Source organism: Malania oleifera, chromosome 3, assembly GCF_029873635.1.
Source record: "Malania oleifera isolate guangnan ecotype guangnan chromosome 3, ASM2987363v1, whole genome shotgun sequence".
Lineage (NCBI taxonomy): Eukaryota > Viridiplantae > Streptophyta > Magnoliopsida > Santalales > Ximeniaceae > Malania > Malania oleifera.
Window position 1 is genome coordinate 124,256,550 of NC_080419.1, and position 27,064 is coordinate 124,283,613.

The 27,064-nt window shown below is 34.6% G+C and overlaps 1 protein-coding gene across 12 annotated transcripts in view; it reads left to right on the forward strand.

Moving 5' to 3' along the window:
* Window positions 1-321: 321 nt before the first annotated feature.
* Window positions 322-27,064, forward strand: part of LOC131150955 (uncharacterized) — a 40,426-nt gene continuing 13,683 nt past the window's right edge. For 10 of the 12 annotated variants that reach the window (XR_009135644.1, XR_009135645.1, XR_009135647.1 and 7 more), the window contains exons 1-8: window positions 347-577; window positions 3,889-4,064; window positions 4,194-4,254; window positions 4,415-4,463; window positions 5,465-5,519; window positions 5,604-5,691; window positions 7,822-7,940; window positions 24,002-24,127. Coding sequence is in view for 5 of the 12 variants with exons in the window: in XM_058102061.1 (XP_057958044.1) it covers window positions 412-577; window positions 3,889-4,064; window positions 4,194-4,254; window positions 4,415-4,463; window positions 5,465-5,519; window positions 5,604-5,691; window positions 7,822-7,940; window positions 24,002-24,127 (840 nt within the window). In the remaining 7 variants the exon portion in view is untranslated. Of the gene's footprint in view, window positions 578-3,888; window positions 4,065-4,193; window positions 4,255-4,414; window positions 4,464-5,464; window positions 5,520-5,603; window positions 5,692-7,821; window positions 7,941-24,001; window positions 24,128-27,064 lie in introns of all 12 variants that reach the window. The other 2 variants (XM_058102058.1, XM_058102063.1) reach the window with 2 other exon arrangements.

Sequence of the window (27,064 nt, forward strand, 5' to 3'; positions counted from 1 at the left end):
ATCCAAAATTCTCAATTGAAATGAAATAAAAAATAAAATAGTATGCCCTATATTGTTGGGTCTACTAGTGATTCAATTGTGTTTTTTATTGCTAAAAAATAAATTCTCTTTGTGAATATTCAACACTAATAAAAGAATTCTCTCCCACATTTTATCTAATAATTTTAGTAAAAATCCTAATTTGGTGCACTATGTCTCAAATGCATGATGATATTATAACAAAGTTTAAAGGGCTTAGTGCAACCATATCATGGGTGCAATTTACCCTAATAAAGTTGTCTGTCAGAAAGACGAATGTGAATAAAGTTTCATAATTGAAACACGATTTACGGGATGACACCCGATCGACCGAAAGGAACAAATAAAAGTGGAGCAGCAAGCGAGCTATACAACCCTGCTAGCTTCTCCAGAATGGGTTCGGTGCTGCTCAAAGACTGCGTAGAAGAACTATTGAAGTTCACTTTGGCGTCTTCGATCGATGGTACCTTAGGAATCGATCTGGGTCTGTCCAAAGAATACTGTTCCAACCTTCTCCAAGAAGATCCAAGCGAAACCACTCCAGTTTCAGCCCCAAATGGTAAATTACACCTTCTCCAAAAGAAAGAAAAGATTCCACCTTTCCTTTCGAAGTTACAATAATTACAAATGATAATTTCATGAATTTTCTCGCGTTTGCAGTCATTGTTTGATCATCATTTGGAATTTAGTTCTGAACTTCTGATGCAGTTAGTGGGGAGCTTTACAATTGATTTATAATCCCTGTTGTGTGATTTTTCTCGTTTGTCACAACCTTTACTTGGTTACATTTCAAAATTAGTTTTGGTGTGTTGTCTTTGTTTGATCATTTCTAATATAGTTTATGCAGTTAATTGGTGTTTTATATGATTTTGTTTTGTGAGGGTAAGAAAAATAATTGACAAAACTTTTTTGACTAATTTTTTTTTTGTTTTTGGGCAAGCTCCAAAATGATTAATAAAAACACTAGCAACTTCAGGAAATTTCTGTCCGTCATAGCCGTTGCTTGGTCATCATATAAATTTTAGCTCCCATGCAGTTCAAGAGGAACTTTGTGTTAGTTATCATGCCAATATTCAAATCGAAAGTAACATGACTTTACAAATCCAAAACCTAAGACCTCCCACAAGTATTACATCAATTCAACCAAATAAAGGTTCAAGAATTACCTCACTAGGATTCCCATTTGCAAAAGCCTCCAAAAGCTCACCTGCAATGCTTCCTATTGTTCAAGCTTAACTGCCTGAGGACACAAAAGGAAGTGATGGCTTCCTTGCCATAAAACTATTCTTGATTCGAAGTCTAAATATCCATTCTTAGGAGTTTTATCAACCTCTATCTTATAGGAAATATGGTTTGGTTAAAGTAGAAACATGTACGAACACCATATACGAATCTCTTCATTAAATCAAGAACACCATATATGAATCTTACAAAGTCATCATACATGAATTTTGAAACATTCATTGTTGATAAGATTCATTATTCATGTACCTCATCATGCATCTTCTTATGTACAAGAAGATGCATGAACATTGCATTTTTTATCCTTAGGATGAAGAATTATCATTGAGCCCCTCTTCATTATGTAATATTCCATATAAGCTAATAAAAATAGACCATTAATGTCACTGTTAGACCTCTAGCTTATATGTGCGCTTCTTTTCAATATTTGATTGTCAAAACAATTTAAGAAAAATATAAAATAAGTTTATATTTTAATATATATATTTGATAAATGATTTTTGAATCCAATACATAAGAAACATAATCTTAAATATTCTTACGATAAGAGTAATGATTAATGAATTCCTGATTAAATGTCTACACATCTTCATGCATTCTTTGTGTGACCTAAATTGTCCATATATAACCTCCAATTAGGCATCACTATTTGACAATATTAAAGTCACACAAATTGTACATAAAGGCAAAAGATACTGACCTCCCTTGAAGTTTGGAAAAAAGACAAGGACCTCCCTTGAGGTTTTGAAAACTTAGGGACTTCTTCTATGCTTTTAGGAATTTTAGGAACCTTCCCTGAGGTTTGCCAAAAAGACACAAGCCTCCCATTGTTTTTGCAAAAAGGTAAGTCGTTTGAGAGGAGGTTTGTGTCTTTTTGGCAAATCTCAGGGGAGATTTTTGACATTTTTGAAATCTCAGGGGAGGTTAATGAGATGTTTGAAACCTCGGGAGGTCTCTGTCTTTTTGCCAAACCTGAGGGGAGGTTAATGTCTTTTGTCCTAAGATTTAATAACATTGTCGAGTTAGGACTTCTTGTGAACTCTGAATATAACTACCCTTTCTCTTGACAATGTTGATTCAAAGAATATTGTATTATTGATCCTCTTCAATATTTGTCATTGTACAAATATCCACATGTTTACCTAGAGTCTCCACTCTAGTGGTTGAGAAACACGATTGTATAGTACAACATGTGACAACCAATAATAAGAATCTATGTCATATGAGCTTATAAGGTCTGAACAGATTTTAGATTTCAAGGACTTTAGGGTGCCATATACAATGTAACCTAAAGGAATATTAGGTTATAAGATTGCATGCATGTATAAAATGGATTTCAATTTATTAATATGTTTCACTTCTTGCTCTCAAGTTTTCCATACTGATTTATAGTCTAAAAGCTGTGTTAATTTTCTTGTGCTTACTACAGTCCTTGTTTGGTCACCTTTCAAATTTATTTTTGAGTTTTGTTGCATTTCATAGGTTAGATTGTTTTAGGTTCTTGGTTTATGTAGGTAAATAAATTTAACAAAATTCTTTGAGTTCTCTTGCCAGATGACTTGAAATGATTTTGATTTCCTGCTGCAACATTTTCGCATTTGGATTCCATTTCTGTTAGACCCATGATAAAAAATTAATTAACTTCACTTTCTCCATGTGTTTATTTCATTTGGTTGGTGATTACTGATTAGGGACAAAATAGATAGGTTTTCTTACCTTGTTTTAGAGTGCATAAAGCTCTTTGCAAGGGCTTTTCACAGTGAGCTTGTGATGAGGGATCCCCTTGGAATTGTCTCCACCTGCTGCCTTCTATGATCCCAAAATGGATTATTTAGCTGCCATTCTGCCTGCCCTAATTTTATGTTGCTGAAAACCATCTTGATTGTAATTGAACTTATTGGATATCCTTGTAATTATATGGATATTTTATGATGTTTGCATTTGTACAGCTATTGTATGATGTTTTCATCAATCTATTTGATCATTTGTCTTTTATTTGGCGTACCCCTTCCATAATCCAGGAAGGTTTTGATTATGGCTTTTAAAATTGTCCACCAGACTTAAGAAAGTTGTGATGAGATTCTGTTTAATACTCCAAGTTTAGGAATGATCGTGGAATTTTGATGCCAAGTATGGTGGCATATCTCCCCGTTTCCCACACACAAATTCTCACATGCACAGAGATGGTTTCATGCGCATGTGCACACACATATGTATAAAAAACAAATGCATAATGGCATATTGCAGTTTTACGTCTCCAATGTTGGAAAGATATGTAACACTGCATTTGGGAGCATGTATTTCAAGCCTTGGATTTGAATTTGCGTGAATTTGGATGAAACTCAATATAATTTTGTGTTGTGGTTTATCCAAATCAATGCAAATCCAAATCCATGGTTTGAAATCCAAGCTCCCAAACGCAATGTAAGTGTGCATCAATTGAGCTTGAGGGTTAGTTTGAACTGTATACATTAAAGTGTCATAAATAGCAATATTATGGTGCACTGTGCACATGGATCTTGATTATCTGGTTAACATTGTTGAAAAGCATTGTTCAATCTACTTTATAATCTTTGGTTAAGGAGACATCTTATCTTTAATTTTGAAATGTTTCATATTCTTTTGAAGGAGTCCCTCCATATCCTTTATATAAGCATCTGGCTTCAGCTTTGCATGAATCCATAACTTCTGGAGCCTTTTTTGGGGCAGAGAACAGAATGGAATGGATCCACGATGACAATTCCTTGAAGCAGAGAGTTGACTGGATGGAGCTGGTTTTGAATAAGGGATCTGAATTAGTGAATGTAAGTCATAACTTATGCGTGATGGTGTTATCCATTTTCAATTTTATTTTGAACATATTACATGTTTAACAATAAGGCCTAGTATTTTACAGACGCAAGAACAATAGTCTCTCCTTTCTTTTCCATCAGGTTTTAAAGCATATAGGCTTTGAACTTCATGTGCAGGAGCCTTTCTTTTCACAAATAAAAGGTACTGTTATGTTTGTGCTATGAATGTTGATGCCTGCCTATTAATTCTTTCATAGCTCTGAATTATAGCTAAAACACTTCACAGTTTTCTTGAGCCCTTCATTGACTGTGCTCTATCATTTGAAAGCTTATTCCTTCAAGTGATTTAACATTATATGCAGATGGCCAAAAAACAATTGAAGGAAGGTGTGCCTCTGGCAATTACAATAGGTATGGTTAATCTTCATTATATTTCATAAATTTTCTGGTGTTATTTTTCTGGATCCGTATGAATTTTTGGTGCAGCTGTCTCTTTCCTTTTTGTTTGTTGGCAATTTATATAAAATGTATGGGGTTCATCCGCTCTAATAAGAAAACTGTATGGGGATGTTGGTTTTTGGTGAAGGCAGACAAAATTTCCCTTTTTTTCGTTTATCTGAAGGCAGCAGGAGCAGGGGGTTTGGCAAATGGAGCCATTATTTTATGCCCAAGTGAGAATAAATGTTTCTACTGTTTTTGGGGATGGAGGTGGGGAATATAGTTCTCTATGTTAAAAATACCATGATAATAACTAACAGCCTAAGTATATACTTACAATTTTAGTCATTTCATTTCTTAGTTCCTAAGCATTATTTCGACAATTATGCAAAACACATTTTTTGAGAACTTCTCTAGTTTGTATTAGGATTCCCAAATCAATTGACATGTCTAATTAATGCATTAGGATTCCCAAATCAGTTGGGATTTCTAATCAATGTGTTAGCATTCCCAATCAATTATGATTGAGTCCATTAAGGAGTAAGGATTTGGATTGGGATATTTTACATTCCTAATAAGTGTAGGGATACCTACCTTATATATGTAACCCTATGGGGCTTTTTCATTCCAGAAATAACATAATTCAGAGCCTTTGGTTAATTCATTGGCAGATCCCCTCGAAGTGATCAACCCTATTTTCTCTTTCTATTGTCCATCTTTCAATTTCCCCGGTCTTATCAATCTGCACTTCTCTTAGGCTTGAACTTTTTAATATGTAATATTTTTTAAATTAAATAAATTTTAAGATATGACAATCAGATGATTTGATTCTCTTTGCTCTGAATGGTCTCTGATGTAGTTTAAACCTTTTTCTTGCTGATATTTTAGTGCTTCTAGTGTTCTTGTCTTTATTTTCCTTATTTTTGTTCAATATATATTGTTCATTTTTTTTCTCCCTTTAATGTTGCTGAAAGAATTGGACCAGGAGATCTGATTATTGTCAACAAATGTGTGGTGCTTGAAGTTCAGGTGATAGCAGTAGCATGTCTGATGCAATTCGTTCATGTTTTCTTCTGGATGACTTGGATCCCTTTTTTCACTTTGTTATTGCAGGATGTCCACTGGTATGCTTCATTTTCTGAAATGTTGCAAGCAGAGGGCCTGACAAAAGTTCTGCCTGGAGTGAAAACCATTGAAGAAGGTAACAACCATACTTGTTTTTTTTTTTAATTTTTTTTTTTTTACCATTTTAAGTTATTTTGAATGGCCAAAATATTTTATCAAATTATCAAGAAAGAATTTAAATGCCCCCATTAGATTGCTAAAAAGGTTGTTCCTTATTGCTGGTGCCAATTCCATTTGTACAAGTAACAAGAATAGAGAATGCATGAGAAATGGCTTAAGTACTCGAAAAACATGTCAAAATAAAAACAACTACCAAGCTTAACAAATGAAAGATTTACTTATATAATTCACAGTGAAAAAATTTGTGCCTGAAGCTGGTCAAAATTAAAGGGATCAACTCATAAGTTACAGAAACTATTATGAAGAATACTGTGCTTTTTATCAAAAAAAAAAAAAAAGGAAAGAAAAGAAAATTTAAAGGCCATGTTTGCCCCTATTTTCCGGTTGTACGATTGGTTTGCTTACAGTGACAGCAGCCTTCTTGGTTCATTTCCTCCATTCTCAACATCATAATCAAGACATCTACCATCATACACTTGGACATCTTGAGTCCAAGTGATTTTCACGATGTCGCAGAGGGTTAGCCTGGATATAATGTCATTACACAATGGTTGACATAAGTTTTTCTCCAGTTGTGTAATTTTCCAGGTGTTCAATGGAACGTATAAATGCAGCATCTTGAATTCCACAGTTTTTCTCATGTTTTGTATATTTTGCAAGGTGTTCAATGGCAACTTATAACTGCAGCATCTATTGAATTCCAATTGTAATCAGAAACATAAATTGCAACTGCCAGTTGTTTCTGTATTATTTATGCTTGATGGTACTATTTTAGAACCATGTCAAACTTAGTAGTGTTACCTTTTATTTTCTGTACTTCTCATTGTAGGGATGCAAAAGGGTTTTAAAGCAAAAGGGTCTTAACTATTGCGTATTCAACTTTCTCTAACCATCCAACTGTCTTTAGACATATTACATTCAGAATAAATAATTATGAACAGAGCAATTCAATTTTCAGACCTTTTGCCAGTGGAATAATAGTTCAAGATTTTGATCTCACTGAAATTGGCCAAGACAATTATTAAGTACAAAATACCATGCAGTTGAAGGACAGACCTTAAATATTATATACTGTTAATTAGGACTCAGTCTAGTCCTTGCTTTCCTGAGTTACAGTAATTTAACTAATTCATCCAACAAGTACAATTAAAGAAGTCATTGTTGGCTTACTTTTCTTGTATCGAATCCAACTTTATCCTATCAACTTCAATCATTGAGTTGATACCTCTTCTATCTATTTATGCTAGTTTGGATATGCAACCCTTGTTACATAATCAGGAATTGCAATTACAGTGCATTTTTATGTAAGTATTGGATAGTTCTAAAGAATACCAAAAACAGCCATTTGAACTTTGACTTTGCAAGTAAACTTCGCTGGGGTGTTGGGGGGAGAAAATCCAAATTCTATACAAAAAATTTCCCTTTTATTGACTGCCCATGCATTGCTTATATCAGCTAATGTAATAATAACTAATAAGCAATAACATTGGGTGTAAATGAGTTGAGCGAACTGACCTTTGCAAGCTCACCCTCCGATCTTTAACTGATCAATCCTAAATTCAGGCTGTGGTTCAGATCTTTTACTAAATGAGCCTAAAAACCAGGCTTTAATTTACAGCACCAGCCTCAAGGGAACTTAGCCCATAGAAATTTTCTTAAAAAATAATGAAAATAACTAGTAATTTTACTTCTAAAAAATGTAGTGTACGAGTCAGTGATCAATATCACAATATATCTCTACTACAAGTTGAACCTACATGTGCTTATGCCTGGCCCAGCAAACAGTCCTAAATTCAGGCTTGAGTTATCCTGTTCTAGCATACAAAAGCTGAGCTTCTCCTGTGGCCTGGCTAGTTATAGACATCATAGGGTTTTGTTTGCTTTTGGTAGCTCTGACAGCAGGGCAAAAATACCATGACGATTGAACTCAGGAGTTGGGATCATATATGCTTAAAATGCCATTCTTTAAGACGTGAAGATCATAGAGGAGGACAAGAAAGGAGAATAATTGAAAACAATTGAAAATAAAACTACTTGTGGCTCATGGACAACATTCCTCCAATAATGGGCATTCAACTTTTTCCAGGTGTGCAAGTCTATAGGAAGTTTTACACTGAAGATAAGGAAAGGTCTAATGGGGTCCTTGCAATTGCTGTTGTGAAGACAGCTGCCCAGCCCTGCATTTTTTTGGCAAGCTTACTATCAGTGAGTACTTACCTGTCATCGTAATATGATTTATATATCTAATTACATCTGTAGATTGTCTTTGTTTCTTTAGAATATTATATGTTTGTTTGATTGCATGGCTGAATATTGGCTTGATTTTTTAACTGGGTCTAGGGTTGTACATGTCCATCATCAGAATGAGAATACTTGATATAAAATATGAGAACTGCAATCGTGAGGATAATAAATTTTTAATATTGTTAAATTTATGCATGTTAACTTAGGTATGGTCTTATGGATGGAATATTGGGTATGACAATCCTTGGAATCAAAGATATGGATTGCAGAGTGTTCTCTATAATGTTCAATTGGATGTTTACACTCATATGCACTCAGCATTTGTGTTTCATTTGAATACTTGCATGAAAGCATTGGTGGTAAGTTTTTATTTTTTAGGTGAAATGTTTGTGTGTTTTAATACAAGCAAACTCTCAAAAAAATTGACTAGCCTTGCAAATGCCTTTCCAATAGCTCCAACCTTTCAAAGCCTTGTGTGCTTGGGATCCCACAACCTAGTAGCTTAAGCTCTTAGGTAAAGTGGTCATCAAATATGGTATCAGAGCTGGTTACTAGGAGGTCCTGGGTTCTAGTCTTGTTGCCCGCATTTACTTTGTGGTGTTTAAAAAGGTTATTGTGTTCCCTATCAGGGGTGCTATTTATCATGTGTTTATCTCTCCACGTGCTGTCGGGCTGCACTTGCAGGGGAGTGTTAAAACTTGATGTACATTGCTGGCTCACAATCTAATAGCTTAAGCTTTTAGGTAAAGTGGTAATCTAACAGATATATATAAATTGTTTCCGTAAACTTGTGGATTCAATATTGTACCTCCAAATCCATTTAGCCAACAAAGCCTGATTCATTAGCCACAGATCTTTAATGGCCAAACCTCCGTTCTGAATAGAAGGATACAACTTCTCACATTTGGTCGACAGGAATTTGAATGACTCGGAGTTTCCTCTCCACAAAAAGGTTCTTTGCAGTCTCTCAATTTTTCTGGCCACAACATCAGGAATAGGTAACAGAGAGGCATAGTAGATAGACAGGTTGGCAAGAGCTGCTTTAATAAGAGTAAGCCTACCTCCAAGAGATAGGAACTTAGCCTTCCAATTTGATAGTTTAGTCTTCATCCTTTCTATCATAGGATCCCAAGTTTTGGCAAAGCTAGCTTTAAGTCCCAAAGGGAGGCCAAGATAAAGAGTGGGAAGAGCTCCTTGGCTGCAATTTAGGAGTTTAGAGAACGCCTTTCAAATTAGTGACGGCCCCCACATGTTAGAGGTTGCTCTTGCCAAAGTTGATTATCAATCCTGCCACTGCTTCCAGACATGTAAGGATCGCCTTCAACCATATAGCTTCTAAAATAGAGTCACTGCAAAAAAATGAGTGCATCATTAGCAAAAAATGGATGAGTGATTTTGATGGAAACACTGCAGTTAGACATTTGAACTCCCTTTAACAGTTTTAGAGAATTTGCTCTATGAAGCAGAAGACTGAAAGCTTCCATGATGATGGTGAAGAGAAAGGGGGATAATGGGTCTCCTTGCCTGAGTCCTCTAGAGCTTTTAAAGAAACCAGCAGGTTCTCCATTCAAAATAATAGAGAATGAGGCCGTGGAGATGCATCTGAAAATCCTATTAGTGGGTGTCACCCATGTATAAAAGCACCAGTTATCAAAACTATGGATATCTGGTGCAAAATTTCTAGAACTCTGAGTTAGCATTCCACCTAGATTTAATGCTCAATTTTTACTTTTATCATACACAATATAAATAGTGACAAATCAATACTATATATAAAAATATGAATATTGTAAATCGCTTTTGGACCAAATACCCTTAATTATATCCTAAATGACATTCAATTTTTTTTTTTTTTTAGTAGACTTCATTGTTTAAAATTTTTATCTAACTCATGTCCAACTTTGGAGAAAATAGAAGTAGTTTAATTTTGAATAAACTCTTGTCACATTATAAAAGTAAGAATGGTGTGAATTATTGTAAGATCAAATACCATTAATTATATCCTAAATAACATATTCTTTTACTAGTAGACTTAATTGATTTTTTTTTTTTAAATCCAACCCATGCTCAACTTATGAGAAAATAAAGAGTAATTTAGTCATGAAGAAACTCTTGTTACATTTTTAATTAATCTTGATTTTTACACCGAAAGAATTCACATCTATACAGTTTTCACATGGATTGATGTTAAATATATTATGGATAGAATATTGACTTTTTCCTTAATGGCACAGCATTTATCTTTATAAGTAAACCTAACACCGTAAATTTTGTCTAATGACTCTAATCTATAAAATAATATTAACTCTAAATAAACTCTTGCCACATCCTTGAAGCTCTCTTAATTTGATTCCATATGCTAAAATATTTACATACTATGAGTTTTTCACATGGACCAGAAATAAGAAATTTAAGGAAGTTTATATTGTCTATATGATTCGTCTTCTTTGTATCCCACTTTTAATACCGTAAAAATAATTGAATCCTAAACACGTATCATCTATAAATAATATATAGCAATGGTGTTTCCTTCAGAGGCCTTCAATACCCAAATTCTCCTTCCTCAGGGAAAGCTAGGATTCTCTCTCCCACATGGCAATGCCTCGTGTGCATTGTAAATGTTAGGACAAGAATGGAAAACAAGAATGGAAAACACATTTAAGTAAACCCTAACACCTCCTGCCATCATACATTACATTAAAAAAAACCTAGACAGCCCTGACCTGCTGTCATCCTCCTCATACATCTCTCACACCCCCCCTGCTCTCTCCCTTCACGTTTCTCTCTCTTAATGCGCACTGTACGGTACCATGTACTGGTCCGATAGCGTAGTCAGGCCAATCTCTATCCAGTTACCATGACCTGCCACCCTCAATCTGGCCACTATCACCGGCCATCCACAATTAGTCCACCATTACTTGCTGCTGTCTATGCACGCTCTAGCCGCCCTCAGTCTGAACATCTTTGCTGTCTAGGCGTACAATGCAATAACCCAACCATCATCACCAACCATCCTCAATATGACCACCATCACCAACCACCCTAAGTCCGACCATAATCAGCACACTCCAGCAGCCCTGAGTCCGAACATCCGCACTGTTCAGTTTGAAAATCCACTGGCCATCTTCTTCATATTCTTGTAGTTCCTTCAGTTTCTTATTTAAGTCTCCTTCCACTTTTGGATAAACATTTAATGTAAGTCTCTAAATATATTTCATTTGCAACCCACTGGAACTCTATTACTTCAACCTCTTGCATGTATTGTACGTCTTCCCTCATTTGGAACCCATGTGAACTCTATTACTTTAAGCTTTAGCAACGCATCCACAATCTGACTACCATCATTGGTTGCTGTCTATGCCCTTTCCAACCGTTCTTACTCCGAACATTGTCATTGTCATTGTCTAGGTTCACAGGGTAATAATCTGACCACCATGGGCGCACTCCAACCGCCCTCAATTCGAACATTTGCCACTTCTTCATGCTTTCCAGCTTCTTAAATTTCTCATTTAAGTCCCTTACCACTCATTTTTGGGTAAAAGATGTTCTTTTAAGTATCTAAATATCACTCATTTGGAGCCCATGTGAACTCCATTACCTTTTTGGTCAATGCACAATGCACAATGATTGACATCGTTTAGATGTGGATCTTCTTTACACTAGTTTGGCCTTATTTTTCAGCTTTATATGGCATAATTTCATGGTTTAGAAGTATTTTGTAAAATTTACCCATTATATCTGCTTTGCTAATATTTTTGAAAATTGTTCATAATGTTTTTTTTTCATAGCAATAGAAATATGTTTATGGTTTTTATTAACGTAGGGAAAGCTTATGATAGAGTACCTAGGGAAGTTCTTTGGTGGGTCTTAGAAAAGAAGGAAGTTTGTAGTAGATATATGGATTTCATTAAGGATATGTATGATAGAGTAGTGACTAGCGTTAGGACTGTAGGAGTTGAATCTAGAGATTTTCCAATCACAATAGGTGTACATTTAGGTTCTACTTTGAGTCATTATCTTTTTACTTTAGTTATTGATGAACTAACTAAGAATATCCAAAATGAGATCCCTTGGTGTATGTTGTTTGTGGATGATATCGTGTTGATTGATGATAGTAGGAGCGGAGTGGAATCTAAGGTAGAACTTTGGAGAGCCACGTTAAAGTCTAAAGGGTTCAGGATAAGTAGGAATAAGACAAAATATATGAAATGTAATTTCAGTAGTGTAAGGAGTAGCAATAGAGAGAAGATTAAAATTGACAATCAAGAAATTAATAGCATTGATAGATTTAGATATCTTGGATCTATTATGCAAGCTAAAAGGGAAATTGAAGAAGATGTAGTACATAAAATTAAAACAGGCTGGGTAAAATGGAGGAGTGCATCAGGTGTGTTGTGTGATCGTAGAATATCCTTAAAATTAAAAGGAAAGTTTTATAAGACGGTTATAAGGCCAGCTATGCTTTATGGTTCAAAATGTTGGACAACTAAGAAACAATATGTACAAAAGATAAAAGTTGTTGAGATGCAAATGTTAAGGTAGATGAGTGGTTTAACATTAAAAGATAAAGTAAGAAATAAACATATACGTAATAATTTAGGCATAGCACCGGTTGAAATCAAGATAAGGGAAGGACAACTTAGATGGTTTGTGCATTTGAAACTGAAAGTCAAGGTGTTATCCCAAGAGGGGGGTGAATTGGGTTTATAAAAATTCTTTTAAGTGTTATTACAAATTTATAGCTTTTTTACTTGGTAACCACACAAGGAAGTTGTTGATTTTAAATATTCAAACAAATCAACCACAATCACAGCACCAATCTCAAGCCAAATAATAAACAATCAACCAATCACAATACTTAACCAATTTTGTGACAGCTTGCAGCACTTTCTTATTTCAGCGTTTTGCCAAATTTCAGTTTGTAGCCCTGTATGAATGAATTTTTATGCACTCCTTTTAATCAAGATTTCCGCAAGCGATTAATCAACGTACTCCCTTTAAGGTTTCCGCAAAATATTAACCAACGTACTGTTTTAGATTAAAAGGTCTTTTCAATCTCAGTTTTTCAGCAAACTTGCATTTTGAAACCCAATTTATGTATGCTGAAATTTAAATAGAAAAAGGTAGAGAGTGAGATCGAGATTTTTTATGAGGTTCGGCTTATCCCCAGTCTACGTCTTCGCCTTTGGCAAGACCACCTAAGGATCCCACTAACTCGTTCCTTTCCGGGTGGAACAAACCGTTTACAACTCTCCTTTAGAGTGGAGCCCTCTCTCCAAGCGATACCCCACACTCGGTTACAACGATCCAATCACTTGAACCGTCAAAGAAACAAGAAACAATTTCTTTTGTACAATGAATGCTCTCAAATAGAGCTGGTTAGTACAATTGAAAGCACTATATACTTTAATTACAAATATAAAAAGAAATAGAGTTGAAGCTTAAGAACAATTTCACTGGATTACTTCTCTTAGATAAGAATCAGCAATTCAGATTGTAGTGCTCAGAGAAGAATGATCAGCAGCTCAAAATTTTAGTAATTCTTAGATTGCAAGAGTGAGCAAGAGAGAGCTTTGAGAGAACAAGAGAGCTTTCAACTTGAGAGCAGATTTTCAATTACTTGGTGTGAGTTTGATTTGTGAAAACATATATTTATAGGCTCAAATAGGTTAATTCGTGTTGCCCAAGTTTAGTTGAAGTATTTCCCAAGTTTTTACAAAATTTGGGGCACAAGAAACTTAAATTTGAATTTTAAAACTTTTAAAAAATGTAGCCACTAACAGTGTTCAAGCGCTTGAAGTCTTGGGGTCAGTCGCTTGAGGTTCTTTAAAACAGTGAAATTTTAACTGAAAACAAGGTCAGGCGCCTGAGGTGACAAGGGTTAGTCGCCTGAGCCTACACTGCCTCATTAGAAATTCATTAGGAAAATCTTCAGGCGCTTGAGCTTACACTTCAGTCGCCTGAACAAACAAATTTTCTATTTTTCAGTTTAGTTTTCAAAAACACTTGGTTCTCTTGCTTTGTTACTTGTAAAAACATTTTCTGGGGTTTTAAAACTAGGTCTCTAAGTCCAAGACAAACCCTAATGAGCTTCAAAACATTTCCACATGATATTTAGCATGAAGTACTTACATAGATTCATCCTAAAGCCTTAAACACTCTAAGCTTTTGAAGTCTTCATATGAGTCTTTGCTTTGAGTCCTCTTAGACTTTGAGCTTGAGGCAACTTTAGGCTTCCACATGCTTTTGATCATTTTAGTTCACTTGAGCTTCCTTTGGATCACTTTGAAGATGAGTGTGGCTTTATGGTCCTTGGTAATCTTGAACTTGCATTTCCTTTAATATTTTGAACTTTGTCAGTTAAGCATTCCTGAAATATCATCACTTAACGACAATATGTCAAATCAACCTTCATTTGTTATCATCAAAACGAGATTCGAAAGCCATGTTAGGCCAACAATCTCCCCCTTTTTGATGATGACAAATAAGGAGTAAAAATGAGAGATCCTTTGAAAAGGCTCCCCTTTACAATAAACATGCCTTTTTAACAAATATGAAAAATGATGAATTCAAGTATGAGTAAGTTCAAAAATAGTTTACAATCAAAAAGTCACAATCAAAAGTGCTTATGTCATCATAAATGCTTTTATTAAGTTTTCATGTTCATTTTAGCTTTTACTCCCCCTTGCTATATGCCAATATTTTATATGCTTTATATATGTGCCATATTCTTATTTTTCATGATTGCTTTCTCATGTTTGCTCAAAATTTTTCCTCCTCTGACATCATTCAAAAAGAATTGAGGGGGATAGACACAAAGTGGTTTAGCACATTAAAAGCATAGTCACATTACACAAGGACATAAGTAATAGAGATTAGAAGCCCAACCAAAAACAAGAACAAACAAAGCAACATAAAACAAGGCCAATACATAGGGAGTTCTGAATACAACACAAATTGACAACTAAATCAGTTTTCAGCATCATCATCATCTTCCTCTTCATCACCTTCCTCAGAATCTTCATCATCACTCTGACGAGCAGAGTTAGTGTCCATGGGATCAACACCACGAGAGGAGCTAGCCTGATATTGCTCGATACAAGTGAGACGCTGATCAAGTGAGGAAACATTCTCCTGAAGGGTTTGAAGTCCAGATCTCATGTCTCTACTGAAGGTGGAGAATTCATGATGAAAAGGAATGAACCAAGAAGGCGTATCAGCAGGAGGTCCTTGGTCTTGAGCTGGAGGAGGAGGAGGAGGTATAGCTGCTGCTCTTTGAGGTCTTCCTCCTTTTAAGAACCAACCCTGATCGTGCTTTTTATAGCCCATTTGCTTGAGGGTTGTGGAGGTGAAGAGGTCATAACGAGTACGTTTTATGAACAACTCAGAAGGTATGGTAATATCAAGCTGAGCAAAAATAAGGTTCAACACACCTCCATAAGGAAGAGTGACACGAGTGGCTTCCAACTTGGCCCACATCCATTTCAAAATGAGATTAGAAAGATCAAGCTTCTTTCCCTTTAGTAAACACCATAAAACAAAGCAATCGACATAGGAAAGATGATCATACGAGCCAACTTTAGGTAGGATGTTGTTGGAGATGATTTGTGAAGTATTTGGGCCTGGAGGTTCAATTGCTTATACATAGGTGGATGGCCAAAATATACAGGTTCGTTTACCATAATCAAAGGCAAAAACTCTTCAGGTGTAAAGCCTTGCCCTAGAATCCTAGTTTGAGCAAAGGCGGGACATTCGAATTCTTCCGGGGTGATATGCAAAATGGGAGCTAGGATTTGAGGAGTTAAAACAATTTTCTTGTCTCTAACCTCAGTGGTTAGAACATTTTCTCCATGAATGATGTTGGCATAAAATTTTTTAACTAAGTTGGGATACATGCCTTTGGCTTGAAAAACAACAAAATTTTTCCAACCTATATTCCTAAACATAGGCAATATTTCAAGAAATTCGGAATCGAAGAAGGTGGTGTCAATCACCTTACCAAAGATTGGGTCCGTAGAACGGGGAGTAGAACGATAACGAAGTTTAGATTGGGGAGTGACTAACCATTGCTCGATGTTGTTATTGTCCCTTCCGGAAGAAGATCCTCGGTTTGCTGTGGTCTTAGTACGAGGCATCGTTGTGTTTTTGGAGAATTGAACCCCAGAATCAGTGGGAAAAAGTGTAGGAGAAGGAGTTTAGGGCTGTGATTCGAGGGATTTTGAGTGAGGAAGCAAGGGAGACCAAAGGTTGGAGCTTCGGGTGAGTGATGGAGCAGGAGTCAATAGCCTAAAGTTAGGGTTTTTGTGCTTAAAATATATAGATCTCGCGACTTCAAGCGCCTGAAGATTAAGTTCAGTCGCCTAAAGATTTACAGAATTGAAATCTCAACAGGCAATAGCACCTTAGTCGCCTGAGGTCTATTGGCTCAGGTGCCTGAACCTTCAATATAGAGTGCTCAGTCGCCTGAGCTTCCAAGCTCAGTCGCTTGAAGTCCCTAATTCCTTAATTATCTCATTTTGCTCAATATGAACCCTACCTAAATCACTTCCTTGCTATGTAACAACCCAAGTTCTCTTCTAATAGATATAAATCTATCTTCGGGAAGAGGTTTTGTGAAGATATTCGCCCATTGGTCATTTGTGTTTATAAATTCAAGTATGATGTCTTCTTTTTGAACATGATCTCTTAGAAAGTGGTGTCTTATGTCAATGTGTTTTGTTCTTGAGTGTGATATTGGATTTTTTGAGATGTTTATTGCACTTGTGTTATCACACTTAATTGGTATGGTGGAATATTCTAAATTGTAGTCCTTTATTTGTTGTTTCATACACAAGGTTTATGCACAACAACTCCCAACTGCTACATACTCAGCTTCAGCTGTGGATAAGGCTACAGAGTTTTATTTTTTAGAAAACCAAGACATTAGGGATCGTCCTAGAAAATGACAAGTTCTACTTGTACTTTTTTTATCTATCTTACACCCTGCATAATCGGCATCCGAATAACTAATCATTTCAAATCCAGTGTCCTTAGGATACTAAAGTCCTAAATCGATTGTGCCTATCAAGTACCTTAGGATTCTTTTGACGGCTATTTGATGTAATTTTTTAGGTGCTGATTGAAATCGTGCACACATGCATACACTAAACATTATATCGGGCCTACTAGCTGTTAGGTATAGCAAACTTCCTATCATACCTCTATAATATTTCATATCTACCGGTTTCCCTTTTTCATCTTTATCGAGACTTATTCAAGTATTGATGGGGGTACCTATAGGCTTACTACTTTCCATATCGAATTTCTTAAGCATATCTTTTATTTATTTGGAACGACTTATAAAGGTTCCATTTTTTGCTTATTTGATTTGTAATCCTTGGAAGTAGTTCAATTCTCCCATTATGCTCATTTCAAATTCTTCTTGTATACATTTAGCAAATTCCTTACATAGTTATCATTTGTTGCACCAAAAATAATATCATCTACGTAATTTTGGATTATGAGCATGTCATCTTTCTTAGATTTGATAAACAAAGTACTATCAACCTTATTTCTAGAAGATCCTTTATCTAGTAGGAATCCACTAAGTCTTTCATGCCAAACCCTAGGGACTTGTTTCAAACCATATAAAGCCTTAGTTAACTTGTAAACATATTCAGGTTTTTGTATGTCTTCAAAGCCCGGTGGTTGTTCTACATATACCTCTTCATTAATATAACCATTTAAAAATGCACTCTTTACATCCATTTGATATAATTTAAATTTCTTATGAGATGCATAATTTAAAAGCATTCTAATTGCTTCCATTCTAGTTACGGGAGCAATTGTTTCATCATAATCTATTCCTTCTTCTTGGTTATATCCTTTAACTACAAGTCTAGCTTTATTTCTAACTACAATTCCATTTTCATCCTTTTTATTTCTAAATACCCATTTAGTTTCTATAATTGAATGATTATCCGGTTTGGGAACTAATTTCCATACTTTACTTCTTTCAAATTGATTTAATTCTTCTTACATGGCTATTATCCATGAGTCATCACTTAGAGCTTCTTCTACATTCTTTGGTTCATTTTGAGATAGGAAATCATAGTGATTGCATATTTTTCAAAGAGGATCTTGTAGTTATACCTCGTGATGGTTTTCCAATTATTTGATCTTTTGGATGATTCCTTACATACTTCCATTCTTTTGGTACTTCAGTATTTTCAACAACATCATTATTTAATTTTTCTTCTTTTTTTGCTTCTACTATGTCTAAGTCTTCTTGTTTTTGAGTAGTTTGTACTTCTTCAATTTTTATTGGTTTATTGAATGGACTTTCTTCATCAAATGTGACATGAATTGATTCTAAGATTGTAAGAGTTCTTTTATTGTATATTCTATAGGCTTTGCTTTTTAATGAATATCCTAAGAATATCCCATCATCAGGTTTTACATCAAATTTGCCTAAATCATCTTTATCATTTAATACTTAGCATTTACATCCAAAAACATGAAAATAAGAGATGTTAGGCCTTCTACCTTTCCAAAGTTCATAGGGAGTTTTATTCAAATTTGATCTTATTGAAACTCTATTTATTACATAGCATGCGGTGTTTACTGCTTCAGTCCAAAAGTATTTTGGTAGATTATGTTCATTTAACATTGTTCTAGCCATTTTTGAAGGGTTCTATTTTTTCTTTCAACAATTCCATTTTGTTGTGGAGTTTTAGGTGCTGAAAAATTATGATTGATTCCATATTCATTGCAAAATTTATCAACTTCTTTGTTGTTGAATTCTCTTCCTTGATCACTTCTTATATTTGAAACATTATATCCTTTTTCATTTTGAAGTTTCTTGCATAGATTTATTAACATATTACAAGCTTCATCGTTGGAGGATAAAAACAATACCCAAGTAAACCTAGAGTAGTCATCAACTATAACAAAGGCATATTGCTTAACTCCTATGCTTTGAGTTCTAGTAGGAACAAACAAATCCAAATGTATAAGTTCTAAGGGTCTACTAGTAGATATATGTTTCTTCTTTTTAAAACTTGTTTTGATTTGTTTTCCAAGTTGGCAAGCATCACAGATTTTATCTTTTATGAATTTTGTATTTGGTAAACCTTTAACTAAGTTATTTCTAGATAAGTTTGATAATAAGTCCATGCTTGCATGTCCTAGTCTTCTATGCCAAAGCCAACTAGCTTCATTCATGGCAGCCAAGCATGTTGCATCTTGAGTGACTAAGTTTTCAAGGTTTATGCAATATGCATTATTTACTCTAAGAGCTGTGAATAGAATTTCATGTTTTCTAGGATTTTGAACTATACACTTATCTTGTTTAAAGATTATGTCAAGCCCCTTGTCACTAAGTTGACTTATACTTAAAAGGTTATGCTTTAATCCATCAACTAACAAAATATCATCAATAGTAAGAGAGGGTTCTTTATCAATTTTACCTATTCCGACGATTTTTCCTTTGGCGTTGTCACCGAAGGTAACATACCCTCCATCTTTTTGAACTAAGGACGTGAACTTTGTTCTATCTCCTGTCATATGCCTTGAACACCCGCTGTCCAAGTACCATTTTTCCTTTGATGGAGTAGTCCTAAAGCATACCTACAAGGAATGATTTATGGTGTTACTTTTGAAACCCAAACCTTCTTAATTCTTTTTAAGTCATGCCTAGTTTTCGTGTCTACTTTCCATTCATTCTTGATTTTGACATATTTCTTTTTAAGTAGACAATTGAACTTTATGTGTCCCTTATTTCTACACAAGTAGCAAGTAGTGTTTTCATGTATATTTGTAGAAGATGTGCTTGCATAGTATTTTGCTTCTTTTACAAAATATCCCATAAATAAATTTTTCTTCTTTTTGTTTTCAATTCCATTGTAGCCTATTCCTTCTTTATTACTTATCATCCTTTGTTGACCAACTATCTTCTCAAAATTTTCTTTTCCTCTAGGAAAATTGTAAATGATTTTATCTTTATCTTCAATTTTTCTTTTAAGATCACTTATTTCTAGGTCTTTCTTGCTTTCACCATTTACTTGTAGTTTTACTGACTCTTGAGACATATTGTTGATTTTCTTCATTAGATCATCAATAGGAGAATCCTTTTCTTTTTTAGATGATTTTGAACTTTCTAGTTGATTCTTAAGATTTTCATTTTGTTCTTTGAAGGCTATGTTTCTTTTAGACACTTTGATGAACCTATTGTGTAAGTAGGATAATTCAACTTGGATTTCCTTGTATGAAAGCATACTATCACATGAATTATTACTAGACTCTCCACTAGATTCTTCCAATGAACTATAATAAGAGTTTACCTCAGCATTGTGTACCATGAAGCACATGTTGGCAACTTCTTGTTCACTTGATTCATCTTCCGATTCGCTTGAGCTTGTGTCGTCCCACGTAGCTTTCATTGCCTTCTATTTCTTCTTGTCCTTCTTTAGCTGTGGACAATCGGGTTTAATGTGTCCAACCTTCTTACAATTATAACATGTAGGTGGATCATTCTTAGTTTCCTTTGTGTTTGTTTCACCTTTGTTAATTTTAGATCCTTTAAATTTCCTTCGGAATTTCCTTTTCTTCCTAAAAAATTTTCCAAGTCTTTTAATGATAAAGGTTAATTCTTCATCATCTAATTCATTGTCTTCATCCTCATCACTAGAACTTTATTTACTAGCTTTAAGAGCTATTGATTTCTTGTTTTTATTATTGTTCTCTGAATTTTTTTCATTCATTGTCATCTCATATGTGAGAAGAGAACCTATTAATTCATTTAGGGAGGTGTTTTACAAGTTTCTTCCTTCCGTATTGGCAGTGGCCTTAGGTTCCCAAATTGGTGGTAGTCCTCTAAGGAATTTTTGGATCATTTCATAAGTTGAGTAATTTTTTCCTTAGGCATTGAGGAAGTTTATTATGTGAGTGAACCTAGTGTACATACTAGTGATAGTTTCATTCGGGTTCATCTTAAAAGCCTCATACTCACTTGTGAGCATGTCAATTCTACTATCTCTAACATCTATAGTTCCTTCCTAGGTTACTTCTAACTTGTCCCAAATTTCTTTGGCTAACTTACATGTCATGACCCTATTAAACTCATTAACGTCTAAAGCACAATATAGTGCATTCATGACACTAGAGTTAAATTGCATCATTTTATAATCATTGTCGGTCAAGTCTTTTTCTTCTTTAGGGATTTCTTTACCTTCTACTAGTTTAGTAGGAATGTAGTCACCATGTGTGACAACCTTCCATTCATGGCACTAGAGTTAAATTGCATCATTTTATAATCATTGTCGGTCAAGTCTTTTTCTTCTTTAGGGACTTCTTTACCTTCTACTAGTTTAGTAGGAATGTAGTCACCATGTGTGACAACCTTCCATTCATGGCACTAGAGTTAAATTGCATCATTTTATAATCATTGTCGGTCAAGTCTTTTTCTTCTTTAGGGACTTCTTTACCTTCTAGTAGTTTAGTAGGAATGTAGTCACCATGTGTGACAACCTTCCATGTTTTCCAATCCATGGTTTGAATATATATCCTCATTCTTTGTTTCCAAAATGTATAATTTAAACCATGAAAGATAGGTGGTCTAGTAGATGATTGACCTTCAGAAAAAGGGGGAACACCTAGGTGTGCCATTTAGACCTTTATATAGCTTCTAATTAGGATTTGCTATAACTAGGCTCTGATACCAATTGAAAGTCAAGGTGTTATCCCAAGAGGGGGGTGAATTGGGTTTATAAAAAGAAATTCTTTTAAGTGTTATTACAAATTTACAGCTTTTTACTTAGTAACCACACAAGGAAGTTGTTGATTTTAAATATTCAAACAAATCAACCACAATCACAACACCAATCTCGAACCAAATAATAAACAATCAACCAATCACAATACTTAACCAATTTTGTGACAACTTGCAGCACTTTCTTATTTCAATGTTTTGCCAAATTTCAGTTTGTAGCCCTGTATGAATGAACTTTTATGCACTCCTTTTAATCAAGATTTCTGCAAGCCGTTAATCAATGTACTCCCTTTAAGGTTTCCGCAAAATATTAACCAACGTACTTTCTTAGATTAAAAGGTCTTTTCAATCTCACTTTTTCAGCAAACCTGCATTTTGAAACACAATTTATATATGCTGAAATTTAAATAGAAAAAGGTAGAGAGTGAGATCGAGATTTTTTACGAGGTTCGGCTTATCCCCAGTCTACGTCCTCATCTTAGGCAAGACCACCTAAGGATTCCACTAACTCATTCCTTTCCGGGCAGAACAAACCGTTTACAACCCTCCTTTAGGGTGGAGCCTCCTCTCCAAGCGATACCCCACGCTCGGTTACAACGATCCAATCACCTGAACCATCAAAGAAATGAGAAACAAAAAACAAGAAACAATTTCTTTTGTACAAAGAATGCTCTCAGATAGAGTTGGTTAGTACAATTGAAAGCACTATATACTTCAATTACAAATATCAAAAGAAATAGAGTTGAAACTCAAGAACAATTTCACTGGATTACTTCTCTTAGATAAGAATCAGCAATTCAGATTGTAGTGCTCAGAGAAGAATGATCAGCAGCTCAGAATTTCAGTAATTCTCAGATTGCTAGAGTGAGCAAGAGAGAGCTTTGAGAGAACAAGAGAACTTTCAGCTTGAGAGCTGATTTTCAATTGCTTGGTATGAGTTTGATTTGTGAAAACATATATTTATAGGCTCAAAAAGGTTAATTCGTGTTGCCCAAGTTTAGTTGAAGTATTTCCCAAGTTTTTACAAAATTTGGGGCACAAGAAACTTAAATTTGAATTTTAAAACTTTTAAAAAATATAGTTGTTAATAGTGTTCAGGCGCCTGAAGTCTTGAGGTCAGTTGCCTGAGGTTCTTTAAAACAGTGAAATTTTAACTGAAAATAGGGTCAGGTGTGTGAGGTGACAAGGGTCAGTCGCTTGAGCCTCCACTGCCTCTTCAGAAATTCATTAGGAAAATCTTCAAGCACCTGAGCTTATTCTTCAGTCGCCTGGGGAAAATCTTCAGGCGCCTGAGCTTACACTTCAGTCGCCTGAACAGACAAATTTTCTGTTTTTTAGTTCAGTTTTCAAAAACACTTGGCTTTCTTGCTTTGTTACTTGTAAAAACATTTTCTGGGGTTTTGAAACAAGGTTTCTAAGTCCAAGACAAACCCTAATGAGCTTTAAAACATTTTCACATGATATTTAGCATGAAGTACTTACATAGATTCATCCTAATGCCTTAAACACTCTAAGCTTTGAAGTCTTCATATGAGTTTTTGCTTTGAGTCCTCTTAGACTTTGAGCTTGAGGCAACTTTAGGCTTTCACATGCTTTTGATCATTTTAGTTCACTTGAGCTTCCTTTGGATCACTTTGAAGATGAGTGTGGCTTTATGGTCTTTGGTGATCTTGAACTTGCATTTCCTTTGATATTTTGAACTTTGTCAATTAAACATTCCTGAAACATCATCACTTAACAACAACATGTTAAATCAACTTTCATTTGTTATCATCAAAATGAGATTCGAAATCCATGTTAGGCCAATAGACATGCAAACCTAGTAAAGCACCTGTAAGGAGGAGTGAGTTAGTTATTGTGTTTGACATGAAAAGAGGCAGGGGTAGGCCTAAAATTACTTGGAATGGGGTAGTGAGGAAGGATTTATTTGCCGTTAATCTAATAGAGGAAAACACTTTTGATCGGGTGAATTGACAGAAAAGAATTCATGTAGCCGACCCCACCTAGTAGGACTTAAGGCTTTTTATTGTTGTTGTTGTAATAGATATATGTTATCCAAGTCTCATATTAACCATATGACAATAACATCCTTTCTGAAATTTGTCTAGGTGTCACTAGCTTTTTGATGCACTGCATAGTGCTGCACAACAAGTGCTGTTAACTGTAGCGAAAGTTGTATGAAATTTGGGAAGTGTGATTCTGATTTAAAAAAAAAAATAGAATGTTACTATATTGTGATGAAAATTCTTAATTTTTTTTTTCTTTTTTAAACCAGGGACTTGGTTATGGTGGTGTTCAGTGCCTTCTAGGTCTCATGCGTACTGCTGGAACAGTTCCAGAGGGACTTCCTCCTCCAAGATCTGCTCTTTTCTCTTCATTTACTTTGCCACACAAGCCAAATGTAAGACTATGATCTGACTGAGGCAGAAATTAGTTTTTCTGTCTGTGCACATAAAATTGCTCTGCCAAACAATTAAATTTTTTTATGTTTTCAATTAAAAAGTGCAATTAGTTACCTACAAAAGGAGAAAAAAAAAAAGTGAAAGCTTTGGTGAAACTATTTCACTTTGGTGATTATATTTAAGGAATTAAGGGGAGTAATCAATGTTTGATATAAGGGCGAGAATATTCTGTTCCACCTTTTTGTATACAAGCACATGAAGAATTCCGGCCTGATTTCATGTAGCATAATTAAGTTTAAAATTTATCGACTGTAATTTGATTTTGATCCAATTTATTGTCTCCTTTAAGAGTCTTAATCCCTAAGAATATTATAATTCCAAATTAAACTTAGGCTTTTACCAACACTTTTTTTTTTTTAATAAAAAAACAAGTGATTTCTTTTCAAGGTCAAAGCATGCAAACTCTGTTTTTTTCATTTTATGCACAAGTCTTCTTACATCCTGGATTTTTCAAAAACAAAAGTGTATGCATGAGCTTTGTGTCTAATTTTCAGTACAGGGCTACAAATTTTATGTACTAAAATTTATTTATTTATTTATTTATTTTCATTTCTTTCTTCAATCTGTAGATACTTGTACTCCGTCTATGTAGGCACTAAATGCCCTATATATCCCCACACACAACCAGCCCCCAGCCTGGATAAAGGTAGAGGGTTGCATTAGGTAGTTGTCAGCCAACGTAAAACTTGTTAGATCTTCTAATATGAATTGTTACAAAATGTCACTAGAGCATCCCCCACAGGCAATGCATTGTACTTATACCACCTGAATGTTGCGAAAAATGGACATTGGCGGACTAGGCTGGGCTTTTCTAGATGGGAGAGGATCAAGAAAGTAGTACAAGAGACTAGGGTTGATTACCAAGTTGGAACATAAGGACACTTGACAGAAAAAAAACGTGGAATTAGTTGACACAATGATTAAAAGAAAAATTAACGTAATATGCCTCCAAGAGACTAATTGGGTAGGAGTGAAAGCTAGAGAGCCAAGATTTAAACTTTGGTATGCTGGGAAAGAAAAACATAAAAATGGGGTGGGAATCATTGTAGGCAAAGACCTAAAATATAATGCGGTAGATGTTAAAATAATAGGGCGTAGAATCATAAAAATCAAGATAATTTTAGGGATAATAAAAGTTATTAGTGCGTATGCTCCCCAAATAGGCTTAATAGAAAACACTAAAAACAATTTTGGGAAGAAATGGATAGTATTATACCAAGGTTTGAAAATTCATAGGAGTTGATTTGAACGGACACATTGGAAAGAGTAATAAAGGATATGAGAGGATACACAAGAGTCATGGATATGGAGATAAAAATGAGCCCAATGATTTGATTTTGGATCTTTCCATGTCATACGATCTTGTTATAATGAGTATTTGCTTTAAGAAAAGAGAAGAACACTGAATAACCTTCAAAAGTGGGCAAAATAAGATTTTTTCTTAACTAAGAGGGGAGATCATTTATTTTGTAAGAGTTGTAAAGTTACCCTAGGGGAAAGCTTGACAACACAACATAGAGTTTTAGTCTTAGATATATGTGCAAAGAATTGGAAGAGAAAGAGCAGCTCATAACATAAGTCATTGCAAAATATGGAGTCTGAAGGGAGAAAATATAGTAAGATATGAAGATAAAATAATCAAATAGGGTGATTGGACAGTAGGAGATAAAGTAGATGTTGAACACTTTGTGAAATAGAATGACTTGTTCTATTAAAAAAAATAACAAAAGAGATTTTACATGAATCCAAAGGAAGCTTCTCAAGCAGCAAAGAAAATTGGCGGTGGGATTAAGATGTCCAAAAAGGTGAAAAGACAAAAAAACTTGGTATTAAAACATTGAAAAATTGTAGAAATAGAAAAAAGTTTGAAAAATAAAAAGAGGCAAAAAAGACCATTAGTGAAGCTAAACATAAAGCTTATGATAATTTATATGCAAGACTAGATATAAAAGAAGAGAAAGAGACATAAACTAGCTAGAGCTAGGGAAAGAAAGTGCAAAAATCTAGGTAATTTAAAGTGTATAAAGGTGGATAATGAAATTGTCTTAGTAAAAGAAGAAGACACAAAAGAGAGGTGAGGAAGATACTTTAATAAGTTGTTTAATGAAAATCAAATTGAAAGCTTAACCTAGAAGTGACAAATGAGGAAAAGACTAAAAATTTGAGATTTATTTGTAAGATTAGAGTCTCTGAAGTTAAGATGACTTTATATAAAAGATGAAAAATCAGAAATCTATTGGACCAAATAACATCCCTATTGAAGCCCAAATATGTCTAGGAGATAAAGGAAGTATATGGTTAACTAATATTTTCAACATTGCTATAAAAACTAAGAAAATATTGGAGCAATGGAGGAAGAAGGCACTAAGATATAAAAGCAAAGGTGAGATTCAGTAATAACCATCACAAAATTAAACTTAAAACTCATGAGTCACATGATGAAATTGTGGGAAATAGTAACTGAACAAAGAATAAGAATAGAAATGAGGGTCTCAGAGAATCAATTTGGTAGTATGCTAGGGAGATCGACTACAAAAGCTATCTATCTTCTAAAAAGATTAATGAAAAAGTTCAGGGAAAAGAAGAACTTGTTTATGGTTTTTATTGAATTAGAAAAAACATATGATAGATTACCTAAGGAATTTCTATGGCAGGTTTTAGAGAAGAATGGAGTATGCAATAGATATACTAATATTATTAAGGATATGTATGATTGAGTAATGACTAGCATTAGGATTGCAAAAGGAGTGTCTAGAGAAATTCCAATCATAATTGACGTACATCAAGGTTCAACCTTGAGCCCCTATTTGTCTGCTTTAGGGATTGATGAACTTACTAAGAATATCCATAACAAGATACCTTTGTTTATGTTGTTT